Raw genomic sequence first — 25,382 nt, 5'->3', positions numbered from 1 at the left:
GGATTCTCCAGGCAAGAACACTGGAGTGGGTTGCCATTTCCTTCTCCAATGCACAAAAGTGAAAAGTGAAAGTGAAGTCGCTCAGTCGGGTCTGACTCTTAGTGACCCCACGGATTGCAGCCTAACAGGCTCCTCCGTCCATGGGATTTTCCAAGCAAGAGTACTGGAGTGGGGTGCCATTGCCTTCTCCAGCTCCTTTAGTAAGAAGAACTGCAAATTCACCTAGTTAAAGGGTGTGGATATAAGGTGGGGTGAAGAACTGGGGTCACTGTTGTAATCTACATTAGATTGACTGCATACCTCAACAATGTCCATCTGGACCAAGGGCCAGGGTATCCAAGGGAGAACTCAAGGCACAATTCAATTATTTGGGCCAAGGTTAAACAGCTTCTTTAAGCTGTAATACATGCTGTAAGATTGGAAATAAATCCTTTGTAATTGCCATTAAGTGTCCAGCTATCTGCACACTTACATACCCAGTTGCCTTATCAAAACTTCACAAGTTAAAGTGATTTTTATTGTTACCAAGAGTTAAATGTAGGCAAAGAAACTTGCTGGAGTCCACAGAGACATTAAGTGAAAAAAAGCAGAACCAGAAACAATTTCAAATGTTGACTTGCCAAATCAAGTGCTTCTACTCACCATATCAGCCCACTCTTTGGATGTTTTGATAATTGGGAATTTCTAGAAAGAATGTGTGCTGGACATGAAATATTCTAAATCAGGCATAAGGACAGGCTGTAAATGAACTTGCCTTACAGGTCAGCCCTCCTCCTGCCAATGCTGTCCTTTCTGCAGTAGCAGAGCTTCCCGAAAGGTCAGCTGATACTGAAAACAGATGCCCCAGCCTGTGATCAATCTGGCTTGTTTGTCTCAAACTGCAATTGGCTCCATCTGAGACCAAAACTCAGAAGTCAGTGGACCAGATAGGGCTGGCGGTGGGGGGCGGGGGGGGGGGGGGGGTATGCAAATCAGACCCACCTTCCAGCACTTAGCACTTTAGTTTTTGGACAGGAGTCTTACTTTTATTATTTGAATATATTTGAAGACATTTTGTTTACAACAAGGTGCAAATGTAAAACAGGACTATTGTGAGAGTTTGGAAGAAGGAGCACACGTTGAGGCTGGGTTCCTGAGGAAAGCTTTGCCACAGGAAACGAGGGTCACTCTTTCCTGGGAGGATGGGGAGAGAGGGTCGCCTCCTTTCTACCACTAGGCGGAACCATGAGCCACACCCATGTGCTCTGCAGAAAGCGGTATTATTTCCTCGCTGGTCTCAAGGACGCTCTGGGAGAGCCACTTTTCTCTCAACCAGAACTCCAACTTAGCCTCCGCTGGACGGTATCCACGCTGCAGCATAACTTGCCTGGCCAGTGGGCACCCCGCCTAGGTGCGAGTCTGTTCGATACGTCCATCGCTTCTTTCTTAGACGTAGCCCCGAAGGCGGACAGCAGCCTCCTGAGTCCCGGCAGGTCTCGGAGTTTGCTTCTCCCGCTGGCCCGAAGGCGAAGCCGAGGACGCTGGGAGGAGGAGTTGGGGCGAGACACGGTCGGTTTTTAGCCAGTGCCGTCTTCATTGGATTTCGGAGAAGCCAGACCGGGATTTTCCTCGGCTCTGCGCCCCGGGCAAACGCAGGATGTCCCTGGGAAGCTCCGAGTGGGGCGGGCCGGGTGTCTGGCGCCGAGCGTGCTGGAGGAGGCTCTGGGGGGGGGGGGGGCGGGCCCGCCGGCGGAGCTGCCCTCTCCGCAGTGACGTCCCCGGAGGCGGAGGGGCGACAGGCTGGCTCCTCGCCCTCCCCGCCTACTCCGGGTGCCGGGTCCGTCGGTGTTGGGGAGATGCTGCAGCTGCCAGCCGTTGGCGTTGCGGAGCGCGCCGCTGCCGGTACGCCCGCTCCACCGCCGTAGCGCCCGGGGGTCCGAAGGCGCACCCGAGCCGGGCCATGCCGCGGGGAGCGGCGCCGCAGGCCGTGCTGCTGGCCGCGCTGCTGGCGGGGCTCCGGGGCGCGACGGGTCGCCTGCTCAGCGGTGAGTGCGCGCGCTGGGGCGGGGGCTGGTTCCCAGGCGCGCTCGGCTGCGGCACCCACGGCACCCCTGGTGCGGCTGACCGTCTTCAGGGCCACGGCGCCTCTTCTCTGGCCCTCGGAGGAGAGGGCGGAGGGGTGGCGCCCCCGCCCCACCAGTGGACTCAGCCCCACCGGCTCCCGCTGCTTCTAGAGGAGCAATTGCCGGGCGGCTGAGCCCAGCGCCGGTTCCCTGCGTGTCCTGGACAGCTCGACGTCCACTCCCCGCCCAGGGTTACCAGATTCCGGGAGACGGAGGCTAGATGGAACAGTGAGCAAACTGCTCCAGGAGGCGCCCCTCGGTCCGCTCCATTGAGCGAGTCTCAGTAGTGCCCGGGACCCCCACACAGCGCTTGTCCTGCCCACCGAGGAGGTCTCCTGTCCCCGGGGACGGGGTGGGGGAGTGAGGGGTGCGTACAGTAGCGATTCTAGCTCAGCTGTGCCGTGGGAACCCAGCCTGTTACTCCTGGTCTCTTCTGATGGGGGATAGGGAGGGCGGCGGAGAAGGCAATGGCACCCCACTCCAGTACTCTTGCCTGGAGAATCCCATGGATGGAGGAGCCTGGTAGGCTACAGTCCATGGGGTCGCTAAGAGTCGGACGCGACTGAGCGACTTCACTTTCACTTTTCACTTTCATGGATTGGAGAAGGAAATGGCAACCCACTCCAATATTCTTGCCTGGAGACTCCCATGGATGGAGGAGCCTGGTAGACTGACGCGACTTACCAGCCCCAGCAGCAGGGAGGGCGGCTGGATCCCTCGCCTGGAATAAGAGCGCTTAGAAAAAGCAGCCTAGTTAGCGCGGGACAAGCCCCGCCTTACTCGGGGGGATGACTCTAGGCTTCCTTCCTCCTGTGACTGCAGCCGCGGACTTGGACTTCAGAGGAGGTACAGTGCTCTGGCTTCTTGCCTCTTGCATTTGTTCCACATGTCGTGGCAGGGGCCAGCGGGAGGGCAATGTCCATATCCCTTCTCGGGTTTCCTTCATGGCCTTTTTCAGGCAACAGATGGGCCATGAGGGATGGAGGAGAAAGAAAACCGCCGCTCAGTTATCTTTGCCTCGGAAGTTGATTGAGAGACTCTAAAGTTGGTTTCAGGATGGGGTGGGGTGCCGAGCGGCAAAATGGGAGGGTAACCGAATTCAGCTGTTTGGGTGACCAATTCCCCGGGCTCTGTCCTCCATGGAGAGGAACAGAAGTCCCTCCCGCCCTTCCCTTTCCTGCAAGTGAGAGATGAGAGACACTTCCTGAAGGCAAGGGGACCAGATGAGCCCTGGGCCTTCTTCCAGCTCTGGGTCACTCTGGCATTCACTGGCTGACTGGGGATGTGTGGCCAGGCTGGGCCATACAGTAAACTCGTTTAGGGTGTTATGATGATCACCTTGATGATCCAACGATGGAAAAATGGAGGCTGCCAGTAAATTCACCTCCAGATTTGGGGTTCCTGGGACTCATTTGTTTTTCCTCTGCTTCCTCATCTGGAGCCGCCTTTAAGGACCCATAGAAGCTGAGCTGGCCTAGCCTTCTCTCAGGTCTCCAGAATACCTCCTCAGTGAGAATGTTCCTCTTAGGAGGCCTCCTAATTTTCTGATGGAGCAGTCCTGCTAGAGTTTCTCTATTCAGCAACAGGAGAAAAATGGCAGAGAAAGGGAGAAGATGGAAAATGAAAAACCAACGTTTTTTATTTAAGAATTTAGTTACAAAAGCAATGAAAGAAGAAATTGAAAATAAGAATTCACAAGAGCTCTCTGGATTATCTGTATGGGCTCTGTTCCCATTTAAGCACTGAAAATGCAGTTCACTGTTTGCGGCCTTTTGCCCGGTACTCTGGGCAGTTTGGGGAATAACGAATGCTATCTGGCTCCCTGAACAGATGCAAAACAAGTTAGGAAAATGAGAACATTCTATGAGAGCTGGAAAGAGTTTTCCAAACACAAATCCTCAACTCCTCGCTCTGTGGCAGCAATTGACATCCAGAGTCCAAGAACCGGCTCTTCATCGCAAGGGATTCTCCTTGTTGAAGTCCGGTGTTCACTGTACAGCTGGATCCAGAAACACATGCTGTGTCTTCCTGTGGGCTCGGAAGCATATGTGTTTCTGTATTCCTAGCACCTAGCACAGCACCAGGCACCACGTGTACACTCAGTACATACTGACTGGACAAAGGAGTGATGAGGCTAATGTTTTGGGTGCAGAATTGCAATCGTGAAATTAAAAGACTCTTGCTCCTTGGAAGAAAAGTTATGACAAACTTAGTATATTGAAAAGCACAGACATTACTTTGCCAACAAAGGTCCGTATAGTCAAAGCTATGGTTTTTCCATTAGTCATATACAGGTGTGAGAGTTGGACCATAAGGAAGGCTGACCACTGAAGGATTGATGCTTTTGAATTGTGGTGTTGGAGAAGACTCTAGAGAGTCCATCCTAAAGGAAATCAACCCTGAATATTCATTGGAAGGACTGATGCTGAAGCTGAATCTCCAGTACTTTTGCCACCTGATGCAACGAGCTGACTCATTGGAAAAGACTCTGATACTGGGAAAGATTGAAGGCAGGAGAAGGAGATGACAGAGGATGAGATGGCTGGATGGCATCATCAACTCGATGGACATGAGCTTGAGCAACTCATGCTTCAGGAGATGGTGATGAACAGGGAAGCCTGGCGTGCTGCAGTCCATGGGGTTGCAAAGAGTCCAACCTGAGTTAGTGACTGAACAGAACAGATCAGAAATGGCTTCAGGAGCCCAGACACAAGCTAGGGTGGTGTGTACTGGTGAAGGATTTGTAATCTGTCCTCAGTAGAGTCCCATCCATTTGTCTTTGTCTTCAGCCTTTCAGGTGTCAGTCAGATGAGACATATTACATAGGCTTCTGGTGCAACCTGAGCTTTCGTTGGCAAGGGGGATGTCTCTTATGTCTCCTGCATTGGCAGGCGGGTTCTTTATGGCTAGTACCACCTGGGAAGCCATATGTGACCTTAGCCAAGCAACTTTCTCTGAGCCTCAGTTTTCTCATCTGTAAAATGAGGCATAAACAACATCTACAGCAGAGGATTACTATGAGTGTTCAGTGAGATAAGGTGTGCATGTAAATGTAAAAGCCCTTTGCGTAATGCATGACACATAGAAAGAGTTCACTAAACCTTAGCTGTTGTCTTTAAGCAAGACCAGTAGCAGAAATCCCCTTGGATCTGATGCTCATAGCTTCTGCTTATACCATAGACTGGGTGAATTCTCAGTCCTGCAACTTAGGCAGAGGGCTGCAGCGTTAAGAAGCCCACACCTGAGTTCAGAATGCCTCTTTTACCTGAAGGAAACGCCAAACAGAGGCAACTCACTTTAAACCACACTATCTCCTGAGACTCCCAAATGGCATGAAAGTGTTTGTGTGCCTTTAAGTGAAACAATAAATCTTCATCCACCACTCTTATAAAGATTAATTTTAAATGTCTGCTTTTCAATCATCTGTAATGGAATAAACAAAGCATGGAGGTCCTACACAATTTAGCCATCAGAGTCTAAATCACTGCATCTCCGCACTGGAAGGGGTATTAATTTGCTCTGAGAGCCTAAATGACACTAAAACAGTCCACTGATGAGTAATCAGAATTCCTGCCCAGTTCCATTCAGATGTCTCCAAGAGTCTCTGCTCTGGTATATTTTAAGTGTTAGTTGCTCAGTCGGGTCCGACTCTTTGTGACCCCATGGACTGGAGCCCGCCAGGCTCCTCTGTCCATGGAATTCTCCTGGTAAGAATACTGGAGTGGGTAGCCATTTCCTTCTCTAGGTCATCTTCCCTGTCCAGGAATTGAACCCAGGTCTCCTGCATTGCAGGCAGATTCTTTACCATCTGAGCGTGTGTTGGGGGGCACTAAAATAGGTAGGCTTCTTTTCTTCTCCAGGTCAGCCAGTCTGCCGGTTAGGAACCCAGAAGCCTTGTTATGAAGTCATTTACTTCCGTGATGCTTCTCGAAGACTGAACTTTGAGGAAGCCAGAGCAGCCTGCAGGAGGAATGGGGGCCAGCTAGTCAGCATTGAGTCTGAAGATGAACAGAGACTGATAGAAAAGTTCATTGAAAACCTCCTGGCTTCTGATGGCGATTTCTGGATTGGGCTCAGGAGGCGTGAGGACCAAAAAAGCAATGGCACAGCCTGCCAGGACCTTTATGCCTGGATCGATGGAAGCACAGCAGCATTTAGGTAAGTGTGCGGAACTCACAGCGGCTAACTCACTGGACATAGCTCAAGAAAGAGGCAGGCTAGATCCCCGGTGCCAGTCAGGAAGGAAGAGAAGCCCAGCTGGGCAGAGCCCCAAGGGGATAGCAGCACTGGCACAGCCACAGACCGAAGCAGTGTGGCAAGGGTGATAAATCAGCCTTAACTTGGGCCCAGCTCACGTCCAGAGAGCTCTGCCCAGGAGGGTGGCCCAGAAGCATTGCTTCAATAGGGCACAATGCATGATGTCAGCAGTTCTGGCTACCCGGCCTTTTGGACTAGAACCCTAATGAGAGATTTTTTCATTTTTATTAGAGTGTAGTTGATTTCCATTGTGTTACTACAGCAAAGTGAATGTATACATATACATATATCCACCCTTTTTTAAGACCTTTCCCTTACAAGCCATTACAGAGTACCGAGTAGATTCCCTGTGCTATACTGTAGGTCCCTGTTAGCTATCTATTTTATATATAGTAGTGTGTATATGTTGGAGAAGGCAATGGCACCCCACTCCAGTACTCTTGCCTGGAAAATTCCATGGACGGAGGAGCCTGGAAGGCTGTAGTCCATGGGGTCGCTAGGAGTCGGACACGACTGAGCGACTTCCCTTTCACTTTTCACTTTCATGCACTGGAGAAGGAAATGGCAACCCACTCCAGTGTTCTTGCCTGGAGAATCCCAGGGATGGCAGAGCCTGGCGGGCTGCCGTCTCTGGGGTCGCACAGAGTCGGACACGACTGAAGCGACTTAGCAGCAGCAGCAGTGTGTATATGTTAATCCCAATCTCCCAATTTATCCCTCCCTCCACCCTCTTACACCTTGGTAACCATAAGTTTGTTTTCTACATCTGTGACTCTATTTATGTTTTGTAAATGAGTCCATTTGTACCATTTTTTTAGATTCCACATATAAATGATATCATATGATATTTGTTTTTCCCTGTCTGACTGAGTTCACTCAGTGTGACAATCTCTACGTTCATCCATGTTGCTGCAAATGACATTATTTTGTTCTTTTTATGGCTGAGTAATATTCCATTGCATATATGTACCACATCACATATCCATTCCTCTGTTGATGGACATTTAGGCTGCTTCCATGTCTTGGCTACTGTGAACACTGCTGCGGTGAATATTGGGGTGCATGTATACTTTTGAATTATGGTTTTGTCTGAGTATATGCCCAAGAGTGTGATTGCAGGCCCAGTGAGAGACTAAAGGCCTAGGGGGCTGAAGGGCTTTAGACAACAAGGAATTATGCTGCTGCTGCTGCTGCTAAGTCACTTCAGTTGTGTCCGACTCTGTGCAACCCCATAGATGGCAGCCCACCAGGCTCCCCCATCCCTGGGATTCTCCAGGCAAGAACACTGGAGTGGGTTGCCATTTCCTTCTCCAGTGCATGAAAGTGAAAAGTGAAAGTGAAGTCGCTCAGTCATGTCCGACTCTTTGCAACCCCATGGACTGCAGCCTACCAGGCTGTTCCGTCCATGGGATTTTCCAGGCAGGAGTGCTGGAGTGGGGTGCCATTGCCTTCTCCGGAATTATGATGACAGGCAAGAAATTAGAGCCAGATCTAATTCTCTGGATTGGCCAAGAGGGGACACAAAGAAGCCTGTAGTTTGCAGACCCCTTCTAAACCCCCAGTATTGGTCTCACTTCACACACCCGCCCTGGCACCATGGCACTGCCATTATCTCTCCCTGAGGAAAGCAGCGACATGGAAAAACGTCAACAAATATCAAAATTGAAAGGCAGACTTAAGACGGGAAACGTACTTTAACAAATTTAACAGTTACTATCTTTTTATAATAAATAGTATATATAAATCAGTAAAACACTAAATGTTTAAATGTCAATAAAACCCATGAGCAAAAGACGTGAGCAAACAGTTCACAAAATAGACACTCTAACTGGTAAACAATCGTATGGGGAAAAAGTTTAACCTCAGTTTCAATCAAAAGAATGAAGATAAGAATATCTCTTTTTACCTACTCCATTTAAGACAGCGTGTCGGCATTTATCAAAGCCCACCCATTTGGCTATTCTGATCCTCACCTTCGTTTAATCCAGGAGTATCTCCTCCAAGATTCTCATGGGCCTCTCCTCCCAGGAGAAACTTTCTTTTTTTGTCTGCTCTGGGTCTTCACTGCGGCACTCAGGCTTCCCTAGTTGTGGCACACAGGCTTTCTAGTTGCCAGGGGCAAGCTTACCTGCCCATGGCATGTGGGGTCTTAGTTCCCCAACCAGGGATTGAACCTATGTCCCCTGCATTGGAAGGCATGATTCTTCACCACTGGGCTGCCAGGGAAGTACTCCTGGGAGAAATTTTAAAAAAGAAGATTAGCAGGAGGAACTACCCTCTCCACCAGTGCAGCTGGTCCCCAGAGCCACGACTTATACTTACTGAGCCCCCCTCACCTCCTCCATCCTGTCTAGGTTCCCCTCCCCTCTTCTCAGGGAGCCTTAGTGGCTTGCTTACCTTGTGGGAAGACCCAGACCCTTATCCCTGAGGAGTGTGAAGCCCTAGTCAACTTGAATTTCTCAGTCTGGAGTTTTCATTTTTCTATTTACCATCAAAATGGAGCTCATGAGTACCAACAGGTACCCAAATAGATACCTGAGTGCCAAACATATCCCCCTGCCTATAACAGCAGAGATACCTTCATGATTAGGGTCAGTACCTCCTACAAAGACAATGACTCCTCCTCTTGCCTACTCGTTCCTGGACACAAGGATCCCGTGGTGTCCAAGTGGCAGCCATTGGTTCAACAACATTCGTGGTATATCTTCTGGTGGAAGGATTTCTCCTCTGGGTACCAGGCCCTCTAAACCCGCAGGCCTCAATATTGCAGAGACAAGAAGCACAAATTCCCCAAGTGGGTACTGCCAGGGATGGTAAGCAAGGGTTGTCCTCCTTTTGCAAGCTATAGCCTTGAGAAATGTATTTCTTAAAGAATAAAGCTTGAACATCAAAATTACTTCTTTATCCATGGACTGCAGAATGGATGTTGTGTTACCAGGCATGAAAATGACAATGATCTCATTGTACATCCATCAGAGCGCTTGGGTGACTAGGTGCATCGTCAAGGAGCAGTAATACTTGGAAAGGAATCGTTTTTCTGATAGTAGGTCTCAACAAGGGACTTAAAATAGTCAGTAAATCATGCTGTGAACAGTTGTGCTGTCATCCAGGCTTTGTCATCCCATTTATACAGCAAAGGCCAAGTAGATTTAGCATATTTCTTAAGGGTCCTAGAATTTTCAAAATGATCGGTGAAAACTAGCTTCAACTTAAAGTCACTGGCTGTGTCAGCTTTTTTTTTTTTTTTACTATTTATTTTTTATTGAAGGATAATTGCTTTACAGAATTTTGCTGTTTTCTGTCAAACCTCAACATGAATCACTTTCACTTTCATGCATTGGAGAAGGAAATGGCAACCCACTCCAGTGTTCTTGCCTGGAGAATCCCGGGGATGGGGGAGCCTGGTGGGCTGCCGTCTATGGTGTCACACAGAGTCGGACACGACTGAAGTGACTTAGCAGCAGCAGCAGGTGCCATCAGTAGTAAAGAATCTGCCTGCCAATGCAGGAGATGCAAGAGAGTCAGGTTCGATCCATGGGTTGTAGAAAATGGGAACCCACCCTGTATTCTTGGTTAGAAAATTCCACGGACAGAGGAGCCTGAGCAGATATGCACGCATACATCCCCTCCAGTCATCCTGCTCTTTGAAGCTTTGAAGCCAAACATTGACTTCTCCTGTCTAAATTATGAAAGTCCTAGATGGTATCTTCCAATAAAAGGCTGTTTATTCTACTCTGAAAATCTGTTTAGTGAGGCCACCTTTGTGAGTTATCTTTAGCTAGATCTGGATAACTTGCCTCAGCCTCTAAGCAGCATCTACTGCTTCAGCATGCACTTTTATGTTATGGAGACAGTTTCTTTCCTTAACTTCATGAATCAACCTCTGTTAGCTTCCGATTTTTCTTCTACACCCCTTGGCTTCCAGACCCCAGAATACCCTTGCATGACACAAAGGTCGATGATTCAAAGTCTGTACTGCATCTGGGAGGATGTTGCCTTCTCCTCACAAGTATTGCCACTCAGTCAGTGCTTCAGGTGGATTTTCAACAAGCTCATTCATCCTTCTGTCAGACTGGCAGCTTTAGGAGAGCGAAGTGTGTGGTCCGACTAGTAAATCCCCTGCCTACTCCCTCATCTCCTTTACTAGAAACTTGGTTTTTTGGTCTAATTAGATCTTATTTAGAATCCTGAGCTGGTAGATCAAAGACTGTGTAAGTATTTGGATAGTGATGCTAAGGCCCTGGGGTAGAAGAGGCAAACAATGCCCAGATTATCTCTTCCTATCAACATGAATCATTGCCCCTTCCAGGGTGAAAGGAGTCCAGTGGGGTCTAGTTGCCACCAAATGCTAGGCCAGTCTCTGTTTCTGGCAGGTTGGATTTGGCAGTAGCTGGATCAGCCTTGGCTAGTGGGAACAGCTACTGCTGAGCCCATGCATGGCCTCCCTCCTGCCACCACGGCCACTCTAGTATACGCCTGTTACATCAGCACAGGGGCAGCTGCCCACAGGTTGAGCTGTTTTGTCTCCCTGGTTAGTCAGTGCCTCTTCTGTGCTAGAGGCTTCTTGCTGGGCTTTAACATATGGTAGATTTTCATACTTTATACCTACTCCCATATGTCTGTTCACGTCACTCTACCAAGGGCTCCTTGTCCTCAGCCTCCCACTCTTTCTCCTTTTAGACTCCTGATCAGCTGACCAAGCTCTTTGCCTTAGTCTAATGTCCAATAACTTCTCTTTCCATACCAAGTGGTTAAGTAGGCACATCAACAAAGCTCTGGCCATTGGGAGGTTGCCTCTTCACCACTAGACCTTTCAAAACCACCTCTGAGTAGGGCCGTAGTACAGCTGCTGCCCATTGGGAGTTGTCCCCCCATGCTTGGCGACCTAAGGCTACCTTTATCAGCTGGTCATAAGGGATTCCCTTATGCAGCTGTAGGTATAAGCTGAGGGATAGGCTCTGGTACAATAGAGGAAGATATCATGGTGGTCTGCTCTGTTTGTACATGCCCTTTGGTCCTAAATATACCTTTTCCATCTTATAATGAGTTGATTCCTGCCAAATCTTTTGACTATGTGTGTCTGACAATATCTCACTTTGACCGAGCAAGTTGGATTGTATGGTCTCTTGGTACTCCTTGCCTAGTGGCAACCCAGAGTTCCTTGCAAAAGGTGGTTTTTTCCCTCAGCTACAGGTGATATGGCCTTGCTACAGAATCTCAAGGGTTTGCATTGTGATTCTCTCATTGGAGCTTGTACGGATGCTACATGGCATTGTTTTTCTCACCACCGATGCCTTTAACAATAGGGTGTGATGGATCATATGGCCCAGGTGGGAAATCTGCTTCCATCACAGCCTAGAACCACTTCAGAGTCCTTTTTGGCTCTGGATCCCACTCAAAGACAGCTGCCTTTCATGTCAACAGGTATATAGACCAGAACAGTATTCCCAGGTATGAAATATGCCACCTCTAGAGCCCAAAGGGACCTACCACATGCTAGGCTTCCTTCTTCAAATGATTGCAAGATGCTTCAATTTATTGTGAGATGAAATAATTTAACCTTAACTTGAAAGAGGTATTGTGGCATTCCCTAGACTACAAAACACCTACACATTTTCATGAAGTAGCAGGCCCCTGTATCTTCACAGCATTTATCTCCAACCTTGGGGCTTCCCTGATAGCTCAGTTGGTAAAGAATCCATCTGCAATGCAGTAGACCCCAGTTCAACTCCTGGATCAGGAAGATTCCCTGGAGGATGGATAGGCTACCCACTCCAGTATTCTTGGGCTTCCCTTGTGTCTCAGCTGGTAAAGAATCTGCCTGCAATGTGGAAGACCTGAGTTCAATCCCTGGGTTGGGAAGATCCCCTGGAGAAGGAATAGGCTACCCACTCCAGTACTCTGGCCTGGAAAATTCCATGAACTGTATAGTCATGGGGTCACAAAGAGTGGGACTTGACTGGGAGACTTTTCACTTTCACTTTCAACAATATGGTAGACCAGGATGATTTTCTGCAAGATATCCAGGAAGTCTCTCTTTGTGTCATATTATGACAGAGGGTAGGAAAAGTAGTATAGTCCTGGGGCAAGACCATAAATATATACTGATGTCCATCCCAAATGAAGGCAGACTGTTTCTGATTCTCTTTCTGATACAGATGAAAAGGAATGTACTCACCAAATCTTCATACTAGGTACCCAAGGACATGTTAACCAGCTCTAGCAAAGATGCCATGTATGGCATAGCAGCTGCAATGGAGGCTTCTACTTGGTTGAGTCTGTGCTCCTCCAGTTTCATCCTTCAGAATCTGCCTGATTTTTGCAGGGGCCAGACTAGTGAATTATATAGAGATGTGGCGGGGAATACCGTCCTGGCATTTTCTAGGTCTTTGGAGGGGCACTACTTTCTGTCATGTTTGCCTGGATAAGGTATTGTTTTCTGTTTACTATCTTGAAGAGGACAGGGAAGAATGCAGTTTTCAAGGCTTCCACTTGACCTTCTCCACTATTATAACTCTTACCCCATAAGTTTTCAATTCATATATTTTGAAACTGGAGAATGACCACTGGATGGGTCCCACTGTGAGCTGGTCCTTATCTCAGAGAGACAGCACTGAGCAGTCCTGAAGAGAGATCTTAGTTCTCTACCCAGGAATAGGACCTGCATAGCCTGGATGAAAACCAGGAATCCTAGCCACTAGTCCACCAGGGATTAGAGGCTAAAAGCAAAGTTCCCCTGACCCATTGAAAAATACATTTCTCACAGAGGCAAAAACATAAAAACAGGTACAAAGTTTATTATTAGAAACACAGCAGTGGGAGAGCATATGGGTGCATGCTCAGTCACTCAGTCGTGTCCGACTCTTCGTGACCCTATGGACTATAGATCACCAGGCTCCTCTGTCCATGGCATTCTCCAGGCAAGAATATTGGAGTGGGTTGCCGTTTCCTCCTCCAGGGGATCTTCCCAACCCAGGGATCCAACCCAGATCTCCTGCATCTCCTGCCTTGCAGGCAGATTCTTTACCGCTGAGCTACCACGGAAGCGTGGGTAAACACACAGAGAAGCAATTTGTTTATTTAAGTCAGCAGTTAGGCAGAAATACACACCCAGAGAGAAAAGATATGGGAGTCCTCTCTAAGGAGGAGGGGTGAAGTAAAGAGGTGATTTAAATCACTGATATAGGATAAACCTTCTGGGTCTTCATTTACCTTTGGGCAGTTATCTTGTTTCTTTTTTCATAACTGACAGGTCCAAGGACCTTCCCCAAGATGCATGCACAACTTTTTGTTAAGACAGATCTTACCACAGATGCCTGTAGGTGCATGTGGTCCCCAATGCACCTACTTATTATGCTCCCCCTCCCTTTTCGATCCCCCCAAAAAGCCTTCCATGGGCAGACAGGGAACTTTTCCTTGACCTCGAGTGGTCATCTTATCTCTTTATTCCAGCAGAGCGCAGCTTCTGCCACTAGCTTTGTGCTTGGAGTGTCTGGGTGAAAACACAGCCTCAAGCAAGCACAACTTTGCTTGACAAACACCAGCTGTTCAGCCTGGGGGCCCATCTCCTACCTCAGTCCTGAAACAGAACTCAATTTAATACTTGGCCTCAATATGCTCCCACTCAAATGGGTAACCTTAATGACACTTCAAGTCTTTGGGTAGCAGTGTTAACTTGCACACTCTGTCCAACAGCCTTTGTAATATCAGGGTATTCTTCTTTCCCCAGTGTATGGTTCCTTGAATAAATGGCCATAGGTCCCTTGGGGAGAATAGAGGAACATGCCATGTGCACCTGGGGCCTCCCAGGTGGTGCTGCTGCTTCTGCTGCTGCTGCTGCTGTTAAGTCGCATCAGTCGTGTCCAACTCTGCGCAACCCCATAGATGGCAGCCCACCAGGTTCCTCCATCCCTGGGATTCTGCAGGCAAGAACACTGGAGTGGGTTGTCATTTCCTTCTCCAATGCACAAAAGTGAAAAGTGAAAGTGAAGTCGCTTAGTCGTGTCCGACTCTTAGCGACCCCATGGACTGCAGCCTACCAGGCTCCTCCGTGGTAAAGAACCCACCTGCCAGTGTAGGAAATGTAAGAGACTCAGGTTCAATCCCTGGGTTGGGAAGATCCCCTGGAGGAGGTCACGGCAACCCACTGCAATCCGCTCCAGCATTCTTGCCTGGAGAATCCCATGGACAGAGGAGCCTGGCGGGCTACCGTCCATAGGGTCAAGAGTCGGACATGACTGAGGCAACTTAGCTCACATGCACGCACCATGGGCATCTACTGGGGTGTCACAGGGTCCTTCCTCTTTCTAGCAGTGAGTTCCAAGCCTAAAAGCTGGCTCAAGTCCAGAAACTAGATTCCAGGCATCATATTGGATGCCAGGCATCCATTCCATTATCTGTGAAATAAATTAACATGAAGCCATAAGGCCAGTGGGGAGGAGAACAGACAAGTGGGAGGCCCATCAACAAGGTTGGAAAATTGCCTGGAGGTGACTGGTGAGGTGACTGGTGAGGTGCAGAGCCCAGCCCCGGTCAGGAACCCCAGCTGTCCAGACAGTGTCCAAGCCGCGTTGCAAGCTCAGCTATCGTCCAAGCAAATTCAACCCAATGAGTTCAGCAGAGAATTTTCCTTCTGCTGACCTGCAGCACCAGACTCAAGCAGAGCTCTCCTGGGGTAGTACACGGAGAGCTGTCTCTTAGGTAGGTGCCCATAATGAGGGGCTGTGACAAGAGCTAGGCAGAGCAGCAGGGCTCATCTAAACAGTCTGAGCATCGGGGCAGAGCGCGGGCCCTGGAAGCAACCTGCTTGGGTAAGTAACCAGGCAGAGTACAAAGCCCAGCCCTGAGTCAGCACACGGCCTGGGTGCTCACAGCATCTAAACTATGGAATCCAAGGCTTTAACCCGGCACCCACAGATCTAACTGGGCAGCCGCACCATTTAATTCCAAGTACCACTGGGGCTGCAGTGCACCCCATCCAGGAGACTGGGAGACAAAGACAAGAAATCAGGCAGCGGAGGCTAACAAAAGGTCTCATCAGCCTGATGAAGTAGAAACAACTTAAACACTGAAAAAGACTAGCTGGGCCTCCTGCTTTTTCCCAAACTCTGGCTCCTGCTTTGAAGCCTCAGATGCTTGAATATTCTATCCACTCCTCAGAGTTCAGAAGGCAGCTGTGGCTACTGAAAAACATGGGGAGATGGAAGCAGGGTGAGCCCTGGATGCAATAAGCCATGCCTCTCCCGGTACATCTGATTTCTTAAAAAAGAGAAACAAAACCCAGTTACCCAAAAGCAAAAAAAAAAAATAATAAGATTGTCCAGACTGGCCCTGCTGGCTGCTTTTTCTCATAATAACTTTGCAGACATCATATGGTAATATATTCCTCCCTGCAAAGAGGCTGTGGCAAATGTCAGATGATTGATTGTGATGTCCATATTCGAAAGCATGGTTCTCCTTATTGGCAGCACTTCAATTCCTCCCTCTCTTAAGTTCCTGGCTCGGTGGAATTTGATAGGAAAGCAAAGGCTTTGAAGTCTTGCGGGATCCTTCTCCAGTTGCCTCCACTGTTGACCCCTTTCCTACAGGAACTGGTATGTGGATGAGCCTTCCTGCGGCAGCGAGGTCTGCGTGGTCATGTACCATCAGCCGTCGGCCCCCGCCGGCATCGGGGGCCCTTACATGTTCCAGTGGAATGACGACCGATGTACCATGAAGAACAATTTCATCTGCAAATATTCTGATGGTAATGAATCCTCTCCCAAGTTATGTGGCTGCATTCTCAGCCTCCTCTCTCCTTTCATAATTAGCTGCTGGTTCTAAGAATTTGTCACGTAGTCTCTGAGAAAGCTTGTTGCAAATGCCAGCAGTGTTAAACTTTGGGAATTCTTGTAAAGGGAGATGACCTGATACCTCCTCACTGAGGAGTAATTCTAGCAAAGGAGAGGGTATTAGATGCTAAGAGATGAAGAAATGAAAGGGTCTAATTTATGGATGATAAGGCAAGAATTATGAGAACTTCAAGAAATAAAAAGCCTTCCAGGTGGACAGTTAAAGTTCTTATTCCTTCCATATGTGAGGTTGTACACTGTAGGAGCTTCGAATAAGGAAGAAATATAAAAGGAAGCTGGCCATTTTTCTTGCCTGTCTCCTGCCAGCCATTTTCTGGGGCATTAAGGAAACAGGATAATGACCACAGGAGGTAGATGATAAAATATGCCAATTTTACGGACACTGGGCAGATAGCAGTCACTTTGATGAGCAGGCTTAAACTCCTTAGGCCACCGTCTATATATATGCCTTGCAAATTTAACTAGCTTTTTCTTCTAGATCTATTAAGGGTTTTGAATTGGCTACAAGCCCATAATCTCACTGTGCTGGGCTTTCCCAAATTCCTCCATTTGATGGACTTCAATCTAAACATGAAGTGATTTTCTGTTACTGAAGCGTTTCACCACCCTGAAGCCAACTGCTTGATCTCAATTCAGCATCTTTTCCTGACAGGAGTAGAATGACTTGTTAGTCACATCTAGCTGGGGACTAAACAATCCTGTCATTTAAAAATTGCTGGAACTTGACTGTGCCTTTGCTGCTAAAGTTGTTTTTCCTCCCTCTTCACCCCTTCAGATGAATTCTTCTCTCCAGAGACCTGGTCTTCCCCACCATAGAGTTGTCTCAGGCAGGGAGGTTGCAAGGATCAAGGCTGACTTGCAGGGCACTTTTTTAGAGCAGTTAAAGCAATGCACTTATGACAAACTGGCTGCCCATCACTTTTGTTCATTATATCTTATTATCACCATGATTTAAAATTTTGTACCTTAAACATTTTTTGAAATGTGAGATTTGGGCACTTGTTTTCATAGCCTTTTATTTTGGGGTTAGAACCAGTTAGTTTTTAAAAAAATAATTTTGTTTATTAATTGTGCTGTTGCCTGTATTAGACTGAGTCCTGGCAGGGGAAAGATGGCACACTCAAAGGATTTAATGGGAGGAGTATAATAAAATGATATTTACCAAAGTGTGGACACAGAGCATGAGATGGTGACGTGCCCAGGGACCAGCTGCAACAGGAAACTATTACTACCCCTAGGCTTCAAGGAGCGAAGGGAGGGTATGGTTTTAGCAGAACCCAGAGAAATCTTGGAGTCATGCAAGAGGAGCCACCCAACAGGAGCTATAACCAGACAACACGGTACTGTCGAACCACCATGATGTGGGAGAGAGGTCTGGGAAATAATACTAGGACCTGTCTCTTCTCCTACCCTCTAATCTCCTGCTTCTGCCTCCTATTAGTTAAGTCCAATCAAGAACCAAAGGACAGGGGAGCCCCGGGACACATCCCCAGAGGTCAGCCTCCCAGGACACAGAGAAGGACCAAGAATAGATTGAGCGGAGGGATGTGGGCACATGGAAGAAAACTAACACGTTGCCTTTCTGTAGACCACCCCCTCCTTCTCAGGATAAGTTCACGTACCTCAGCACACCACGAAAGGATTGGCTTGATCAGACCCTTGCCTCTCTGCAGCCCCTGTTCTCACCACTTTTATTCCCTCCCCCATACAGTTCCCTTCTGCGTTTTGTGAAGTTCTCCATGATCTCTTAACTGCTGTTTCCAGTGCTTGGAACATCCTTCCCTCTTCCCCAGTCAACTCATTCTCAGCCTTCAGGTTCAGGTTAAGCATCACCTTCTCTCATAACAACAATAGATGGTCCTGGATTGTATCTTTGATGATGACAATGGTAATTTTCCATAAAGGGCATTTTTAGGACAATTGGCATAACTTGAATAAGATCTGTAGATTGGATGATACCATACATATCAATGTTGATATTTTGGTTTCGATAATTGTACTATGGTTATGATAGAGTATGCCCCTCCCAGTCCTGTTTTAAATACACACTGAGGTATTTAGGGAGTAAAGGGTAACTATGGCTACAACTTATTCTCTGAAAAAAAGTTATGCATGTGCCTGTATGTGAATATATATATGTATCTGTGTATATATAGAGATTTAGATATAGATACATAGATATAAATATATGGAGATATATATATAAAGAAAGACAGAGAGAATAGTTACATAAATAAAATGTGATACAATGATAACATTTGGGTGAAGGAAACATGGGAATTCTTCGCAGTAGTCTTGCAAATTTTCATAAATTTTAAATTATTTCCAAATAAGTTTTTTTAAAAAATCACCTCCTCTGGGAAGCATTCCAGGGCTTAACCTCAAAACTAGGTTAAGTGTTCCTCCTATGAGGCTCATAACACCTCACACACACAGTACGTATACTGCCTGTTGGCAAGTTTGTCCACTTTACTATATGGTTGGCATGAGGTCTGGAAATACACATGTTTGACCCCGCACTTGATGGACTAGGGGAAGGTCACCCGGTATGGCTCCAACATTATGGCACAATATCGTTTTATACCAGAGGGCAAGGGACCAGTTGAAAGACAGCATCTAAAACTAAATTTGACGACATGACCACTTAGAGTAGGCAGCATGCCAGCCAGATCTGAACACTTAATTCCTTCCAGGGTGCTTCTGGATTCCTTCCGGAAGCATAGACACATTCAGTGGAAATCAGAGACAAATCATCTGAGCAATGTCACAGGCCATTGCAGCTGCGATGGAAATGCTGCATTAATTCGCCATGTTCACTGCAGTTTTGCCCAGTGGATCAAACTATGGAGGGACAACAAAATGACTGCATGGTTTTCTGTAATGTCACTGAATATCCGATGTGTTGTGATATAACATCACAAAATGAATATGTGTGAATATTCTATAATTCTATATTTTATTGCCATCCTGTAGAGTGTAAGTTCCTTAGACAGCTGGGATGGCTTTTTATTTGCTAGTGTCTCTCTAATACCTAGCATGGAGTTTGTCTCCTTGGGATCTTAAATTTTCATTTGAATTTTTAAAATTCAAATCCCAGTTCAGCTACTTATTAGCCATGAGATTTGAGTAAGTTGCTTAATTTCCCTATACCCGAGTCTCCTTGTGAACAAATTCAGAATAGCACTTACTCACAAGGCTGTCATCAGGATAAATTGTGTTTGTTTTTATAAAAACATTTAGAACATGATGGTGTTTCTATCATATAGCAGACATTTTTAATAAATAAATGGATTTGCATCACCTCTATACACACACACACACACACACACATGATTAAAAGTTTCCCTTCTGAATAAAACTTCAGAATAACTTTGACATCCTGGCCTTGTGTGTGCTTGTTACTCGCTCATGTCTGACTCTTTGCAACCCCACAGACTGTAGCCCGCCAGGCTCCTCTCTCTGTAAGATTCTTCAGGCAAGAATACTGGAATGGGTTGCCATTTCCTTCTCCAGGGGATCTTCCCAACCCAGGGATTGAACCCAGGTCACCTGCATTGCAGGCAGATTCTTTACCATCTTAGCCACCAGGGAAGCCCATCCCAGCCTTAGGACTATGAATTCTAAAATTTTGACCTTAAAGACTCTGACTGTATGATCCCAGAGTATCTGATCAGCGTAAGAGTCCCTGCCAGTAGAAAAGACTGATACAATTTCTGCCAGAAGTAAAAACATTACTGTAGGTTGTCTGTGGAGCCTGACTATCCTGAGGCTCTTAGAATTATTTTAAATAGCTCAGGTTCTAGATCACAGCTCTGCTTTGGGGCGGGCCATAGTCTACTTAGTCCCCAGCCACCTCCACTGCTTGGAGATTGGTGCTCATTGCTGTAAAACATCCCCAGTAGGAACTGAAAAAATGTCTTGGATTGCTTTAAAATCATTCAGGGGACCTCCCTGGTTGTCCAGTGGCTAAGACTTCATGCTCCCAATGCAGAGGGCCTGGGTTTCATCTCTGGTCAGGGAAACTAGATCCCACATGCCACAACTAAGACCCAGTGCAGCCTAATAGAATAGAATAGAATATTCAGGCCTGGGTGTAGCCAGGGAGGAATAGGGATTATTGTTGAAACCAGATTAGCCATATGTTGATAAGCATTGACACAGCATAAGGGCTCATTATACCAATCTTTCCACTTTTGTGTATATTTGGAAGTTCTCATATTTAAAAGTTTTAATGCTTTTTTTAAAAGTGTCCAAGCAAAGCTGGGGAAAGGCTAGTCTTTGTGCAGAAGGGATTCTTTGGACTTACTAACCAGGTTCTGGAGTCTGATAGCATGAAATGAAGTTTGTTGGAAGACTGAATAAGCAACTAAATGGAAGCTGTGCCCTGGCCAGTTTCACTCAGATGGTATGGCAATTTACGTATTACTCTCATTCTTATCCCTTTCTGCTGCAGAGAAGCCAACAGTTCCTTCTACAAGGACTGGAGGTAAGACTGTCATTGGACATTCGAGTTCATTTGGGCTGTTTCACACAGGTTTAGAACCTCTGCATAGGTTTAGAGTCACATGCTCTTTAGACCAGATTATTCGATGGAAAGACACCAACTCTTTGGATGGGTATATGTCACACCGAGACACCACATGTGATTCATTAATCTCACTTTCTGCTGCTGCTGCTAAGTCGCTTCAGTCATGTCCGACTCTGTGCGACCCCATAGACGGCAGCCCACCAGGCTCCGCCATCCCTAGGATTCTCCAGGCAAGAACACTGGAGTGGGTTGCCATTTCCCTCTCCAATGCATGAAAGTGAAAAGTGAAAGTGAAGTTGCTCAGTTGTGTCTGACTCTTCACGACAAGAATCTCACTCTCTAGGGTCGCCTTTCAACTATGTGAAAAGGAACAATTACAAATCAGTTTGGGATGTTACGTATCCTTATTGACAATATGAAAGGAGTGATTCAATCTAACGAGACAAGTGAGTCAAACTGATCGTTCTGATCCTAAAAGTGAGTCGTCGGCTCTTCCTCTGTGCTCTGCAGTGCTCTATGGGCCTTGATGTCAGCTGCCTGCTGGACGTGTTCCTACTTGATTCTTGGCAGCAAGAGTTATACCAGAAAGATCACGACAAGTAGACCTCTCGGCCAGCAAATCCAGTTTTTCACTTTCTGTGATTATAAACTGCCCTGGTCACTTTGCTAGTGCTTTTTGACATCCCCCCCAAAGCTGATAGGACCTCAGAGAATATCTGGATGTTAATGCTTTTCTCCAGGTTCTAAGTACATGTGTCTCTCTCCAGGTGAAGAGACAGAGCCAGCAATACCCATCCTTCCAGAAGACACAGAGAAAGCAGATGCCACAGAAATACTGAAAGAAAGCAAAGGTATACACAAAACTCTCCCAGGGAAAAATAGATAGTGGGACTCTCCTGATTATAAATTCCCCATGGTTACATACCCTGCTTTGTTCGTCCCACGGCTGCTTAAAAATGAAAACAGACAGGGCACTCGGGCTTTGCAAAAATTGTATTAAATGTTAGATTTTGTCAGTGAAATATACAAAGGGAGTTTTCCTAAGACAATTGGGGTGAGTAGATGAGACAGGAGGTAAAAAGTCTTCAGGAAGACAGTCAGAGACTTGAGAACCTCCCAGAAGTTGTTTGGGTCGGGGTCGGGGGAAGGGGTGGGAATTGAGAATGAATGTTGAGAAATAAGAGCAGAAAGACCCAGGCCATGATTAATATTTCTTTACAAGACAAATAGAGAAAATGGACATAAAAGATAAAAGAAAATGGGGTGATAAACTGGAGTGCTAATGGACTTTCAACCTCAACTCTCACCTTGAGTTTCAAGAGGAAGATCTGGGCTGGTAGCTAGACTTAATAATGTGTGTAAATGTCAAATCAATATAGGATACATCTGAAACTAACATGATATTGTACGTCAACTATATTTCAATTAAAAGAAAAAAGAGAAAGATCTGAGTTTTTGTCACTGGGTAACTTTAAGAAAACAAACACTTCATTTTTCAGTTTAGTTATTTACATAATAGAAGTAACAGTATTTTTCTCACCTACCTAAGAGCATCTACTGTGTCCATATAATGAAATAGGATATTGAAGTACTGCAATTCAGCCGTGACACTAGCCACCCCAAATTAACACAGACCCTACAGGTTAAGGGCTCAGTCCCCACACAGACTGCCCTTGCTTCAGGTATCAGCCACAAGATCGGGGGTCCCCAGGCCACCCGCACTTCTAATCGACTGACTGCAATTCCAGGGAGTCACATTCAGTAATTCACTAGAACAACTTATAGAACTCAGAAAAACACCATACCCATAACTACATTTTATCTGCGCTTTTCTTTTCAGAAGCTGCCTTGAGCCTTGCCTACATCCTAATCCCCAGCACTCTCGTTCTCCTCCTCCTTGTGGTCACCACAGCTGCCTGTTGGGTTTGCATCTGTAGAAGGAGGCAAGTAAAACGTTGATCCTGTAAACCTTTGTGTTTTCTGAACTTGGACTTCATTAAAAAGCAAGGCAGCTCCAAGAGAATCTCTTCTGCAGATTTGAGAATAAATCTTCTGATGGGTTCGGAAGCATTTGTACTTAGTTGTAACTAACAGAGTGATCTTACATTCTTTAATGTTTTAGTGTGGAAGATTTTAAATGACTTGAGGGGTGAGACTGCGTTATTCACCTGTGTATCCACACATCACTCAGCAAAGTTTTCTCACACATGCACATTCTCACTCCAGAAATGTTTTTTGGGTGAGTAAAGGAGTAAATAGTGAGCCATATGAAAATGACTGTCCCAAAGCCTCCTGGCAAACATCTGAAACTAAACCACGTCATTCAAAATAAAATAGCCATATTCTTTTAATTGACTTTTACTTGAATACACAAGTATAGATGGCTACAAAATAGCTACCTTAAGTAGCTTAGAGCACCTCTGTAAGTGGACCATGGAGCCACCATTTTGGAGGTACCCAGAGCTCTTCTCAGCTACCTTTTTATTCCCCATCATCATGGTCTATATAGAAGAAGGTGGACTTCACAACAGGAAAGCAAAGGTACATTTTAAGACTTGACTCCCTTTGATGACCAATTTCAGATAAACTGATAAGATTTCAATGTAGAACCTACTTCATTTAATAATAATTCCTTAGGGACTTCCCTGGTGGTCCAGCAGTTAAGACTCTGTGCTGTCAGTACAGAGGGTAGGGGTTCAATCCCTGGTCAGGAAACTAAGATCCCACATGCCATGCAGCGTGGCCAAAAGATTTAAAAAATAATAACTTCCTTATAGAATTATTAGAATTAAAGTAGTTAATACATGGAGAGTGAGTATATTATAAGCACTCAGGAATATCTCTTCCTATAATCATTTTATTAGTTAATTCCTTTTAATCTGAAATATCGACAGAATTCAGTTCATAGGAGGTGGTAGGGAGGTTCAAGAAGGAGGGGACATAGGTATACCTGACTGATTCATGTTGATTTATGGCAGGAACCAATACAATATTGTAATGCAATTATCTTCCAATTAAAAATAAATAATAAATTTTTAAAATGTTGGTATGGCAAAAAAACCAGAATTCAGTTTAAAAAATTGCTAATATGTTTTCTAACTGCTTACTCTGTGCTTGGTTCTTGATTTCCCTTCCTTATCTACCCATTGAGCAGCTCACCCCAATCTGGGAATTGTAACTTTAAACTGGAGCCTACTCACAGTTTTAATCATTTTGTGCCACAGACACAAAAATACTAGCAAAATATTTCCAAAAATGTATGTGAAACAGTAATACATGAGCTTCTTTATTAATGCTTCTTTAGGTATAATTATTGAATTATAATTCAACATCATAATATTGAAGCAGAGATGAGCATAAAATATTTTAAGGCATCTTAAACAATAACTGTGATATGAAAATATCTATGATTTCCGTTGATGAACACGTCAAAGATATTACTAATTCTACTCAGCTTGATTGCCCACATTCAGAATTGAAGGACAGTTTCCCTTAGAGATGGATTTGTTTTAATGCGGCATTTTTTCCCCCATGCAGTTCTCTCCATAGACCCTCTGGGGGCTCTGGGGACCCTAGGATCACCCGTTCTGCTCTGTGCTCAGGCCATGGTGAATGACAGATAGAACACTTTCCTCGTTCATTCCTGCCCCACCCAAAACCCTGCCCTGTAGGTTAACACAGATGAGAAGTGCAGCGTAGTGACCGCTCAGGGATGACCCTCTCCTGCCTGGACAGGGGCCCGGGGACATTCTCAGGCCCCTTGTCTGCTCAGCCCTGGTTCTCCCTCTTCCTAGGAAACGGGGGCAGCCGGACCCCAGCACTAAGGAGCAGCGCCCCACCTGGCCGGCTCCTCAGCCCGGGAACAGCCCGGACCTGGAGGTTTACAACGTCATACGAAAGCAGAGCGAAGCTGATCTGGCCGAGACCCGCCCGGACCTAAAGAACATCTCGTTCCGAGCGCGCTCGGGAGAGGCCTCGCCGGACGCCGTGTCTTGTGACTACGAAAACGTGGCGGTGAACCCGTCTGAGAGCGGGTTCGTGACGCTGGTGAGCATGGAGAGTGGCTTCGTCACCAACGACGTCTACGAGTTCTCCCCGGGCCGAGCGGGGAGGAGCAAGGAGTCCGGATGGGTGGAAAATGAAATCTACGGTTATTAGGAGGCTCGAAGGAACCCTGAACTGACAAGAATGGGAAGGGAGAGAGAAGCAATTTTCCTATCAGGGAAACACGCGGAAGGTCTCCGAAGGGGCTCAGATCAGGTCCTGGGGGTGAGCATGAGACGGTTTGCGCCCCCGCTGGAGCCCTGGTTTGGGCTGTGTACCTTAACCCAGCCCCTCACCCGGCTGGCATCTCTAAGAAGCACCTTGCCCAGGGGCTGGCACATGGTAGAAAATAAATACCTGATTGTTATAACTGACTTTCAAGAGAGAGTGCTTTCCTTGGTGGGCGTGCTGTGGAGCTTGGGAAACCAACATCTGGGTTCTGTCCCTCTTCTTCAGTACAGCGGCAAACATCATTACAACCAGACAGAAATCCCAGAAGCTTTTCAAAGCCGGCATATGCTAGCATCAGGCTGGCCTACACATAGCAATTCTTATATCTGTTTTTTATTTTGTTTTGTTTTTCCCAGAGAATCAAATCAA

The 25,382-nt window shown here is 46.5% G+C and overlaps 1 protein-coding gene across 4 annotated transcripts; it reads left to right on the top strand.

Moving 5' to 3' along the window:
• Nucleotides 1-1,556: 1,556 nt before the first annotated feature.
• Nucleotides 1,557-25,156, top strand: LAYN (layilin). Of its 4 annotated transcripts, none has more exons than XM_025266908.3 (8): nucleotides 1,557-2,024; nucleotides 5,963-6,260; nucleotides 15,947-16,104; nucleotides 17,449-17,550; nucleotides 20,664-20,696; nucleotides 21,506-21,589; nucleotides 22,579-22,681; nucleotides 24,533-25,156. In XM_025266908.3, the coding sequence occupies exons 1-8, from the start codon at nucleotides 1,637-1,639 to the stop codon at nucleotides 24,894-24,896; spliced, it is 1,530 nt and encodes a 509-aa protein (XP_025122693.2). In that variant the 5' UTR covers nucleotides 1,557-1,636; the 3' UTR covers nucleotides 24,897-25,156. The 4 variants fall into 4 exon arrangements, with proteins under 4 accessions (XP_025122693.2, XP_006045646.3, XP_025122695.2 ...); XM_025266909.2 differs by lacking the exon at nucleotides 1,557-2,024 and adding an exon at nucleotides 2,667-2,948; XM_006045584.4 differs by lacking the exon at nucleotides 17,449-17,550 and having other exon boundaries at nucleotides 1,559-2,024.
• Nucleotides 25,157-25,382: the final 226 nt, after the last annotated feature.

The sequence above is a fragment of the Bubalus bubalis genome, chromosome 16 (genome assembly GCF_019923935.1).
Source record: "Bubalus bubalis isolate 160015118507 breed Murrah chromosome 16, NDDB_SH_1, whole genome shotgun sequence".
Classification (NCBI taxonomy): domain Eukaryota; kingdom Metazoa; phylum Chordata; class Mammalia; order Artiodactyla; family Bovidae; genus Bubalus; species Bubalus bubalis.
This window is presented reverse-complemented; position numbering and strand designations above follow the sequence as displayed.

What these genes read in the sequence shown, in the direction of transcription:
- LAYN (XM_025266908.3), top strand. Translation starts at nt 1,637, where the DNA reads ATGTCCCTGGGAAGCTCCGAGTGGGGCGGGCCGGGTGTCTGGCGCCGA. An exon ending in CATCTGCAAATATTCTGATG is followed by an intron (nt 16,105 to 17,448) that starts GTAATGAATCCT and finishes TACTACCCCTAG; the next exon opens with GCTTCAAGGAGCGAAGGGAG. An exon ending in TCCTTCTACAAGGACTGGAG is followed by an intron (nt 20,697 to 21,505) that starts GTAAGACTGTCA and finishes GTCTCTCTCCAG; the next exon opens with GTGAAGAGACAGAGCCAGCA.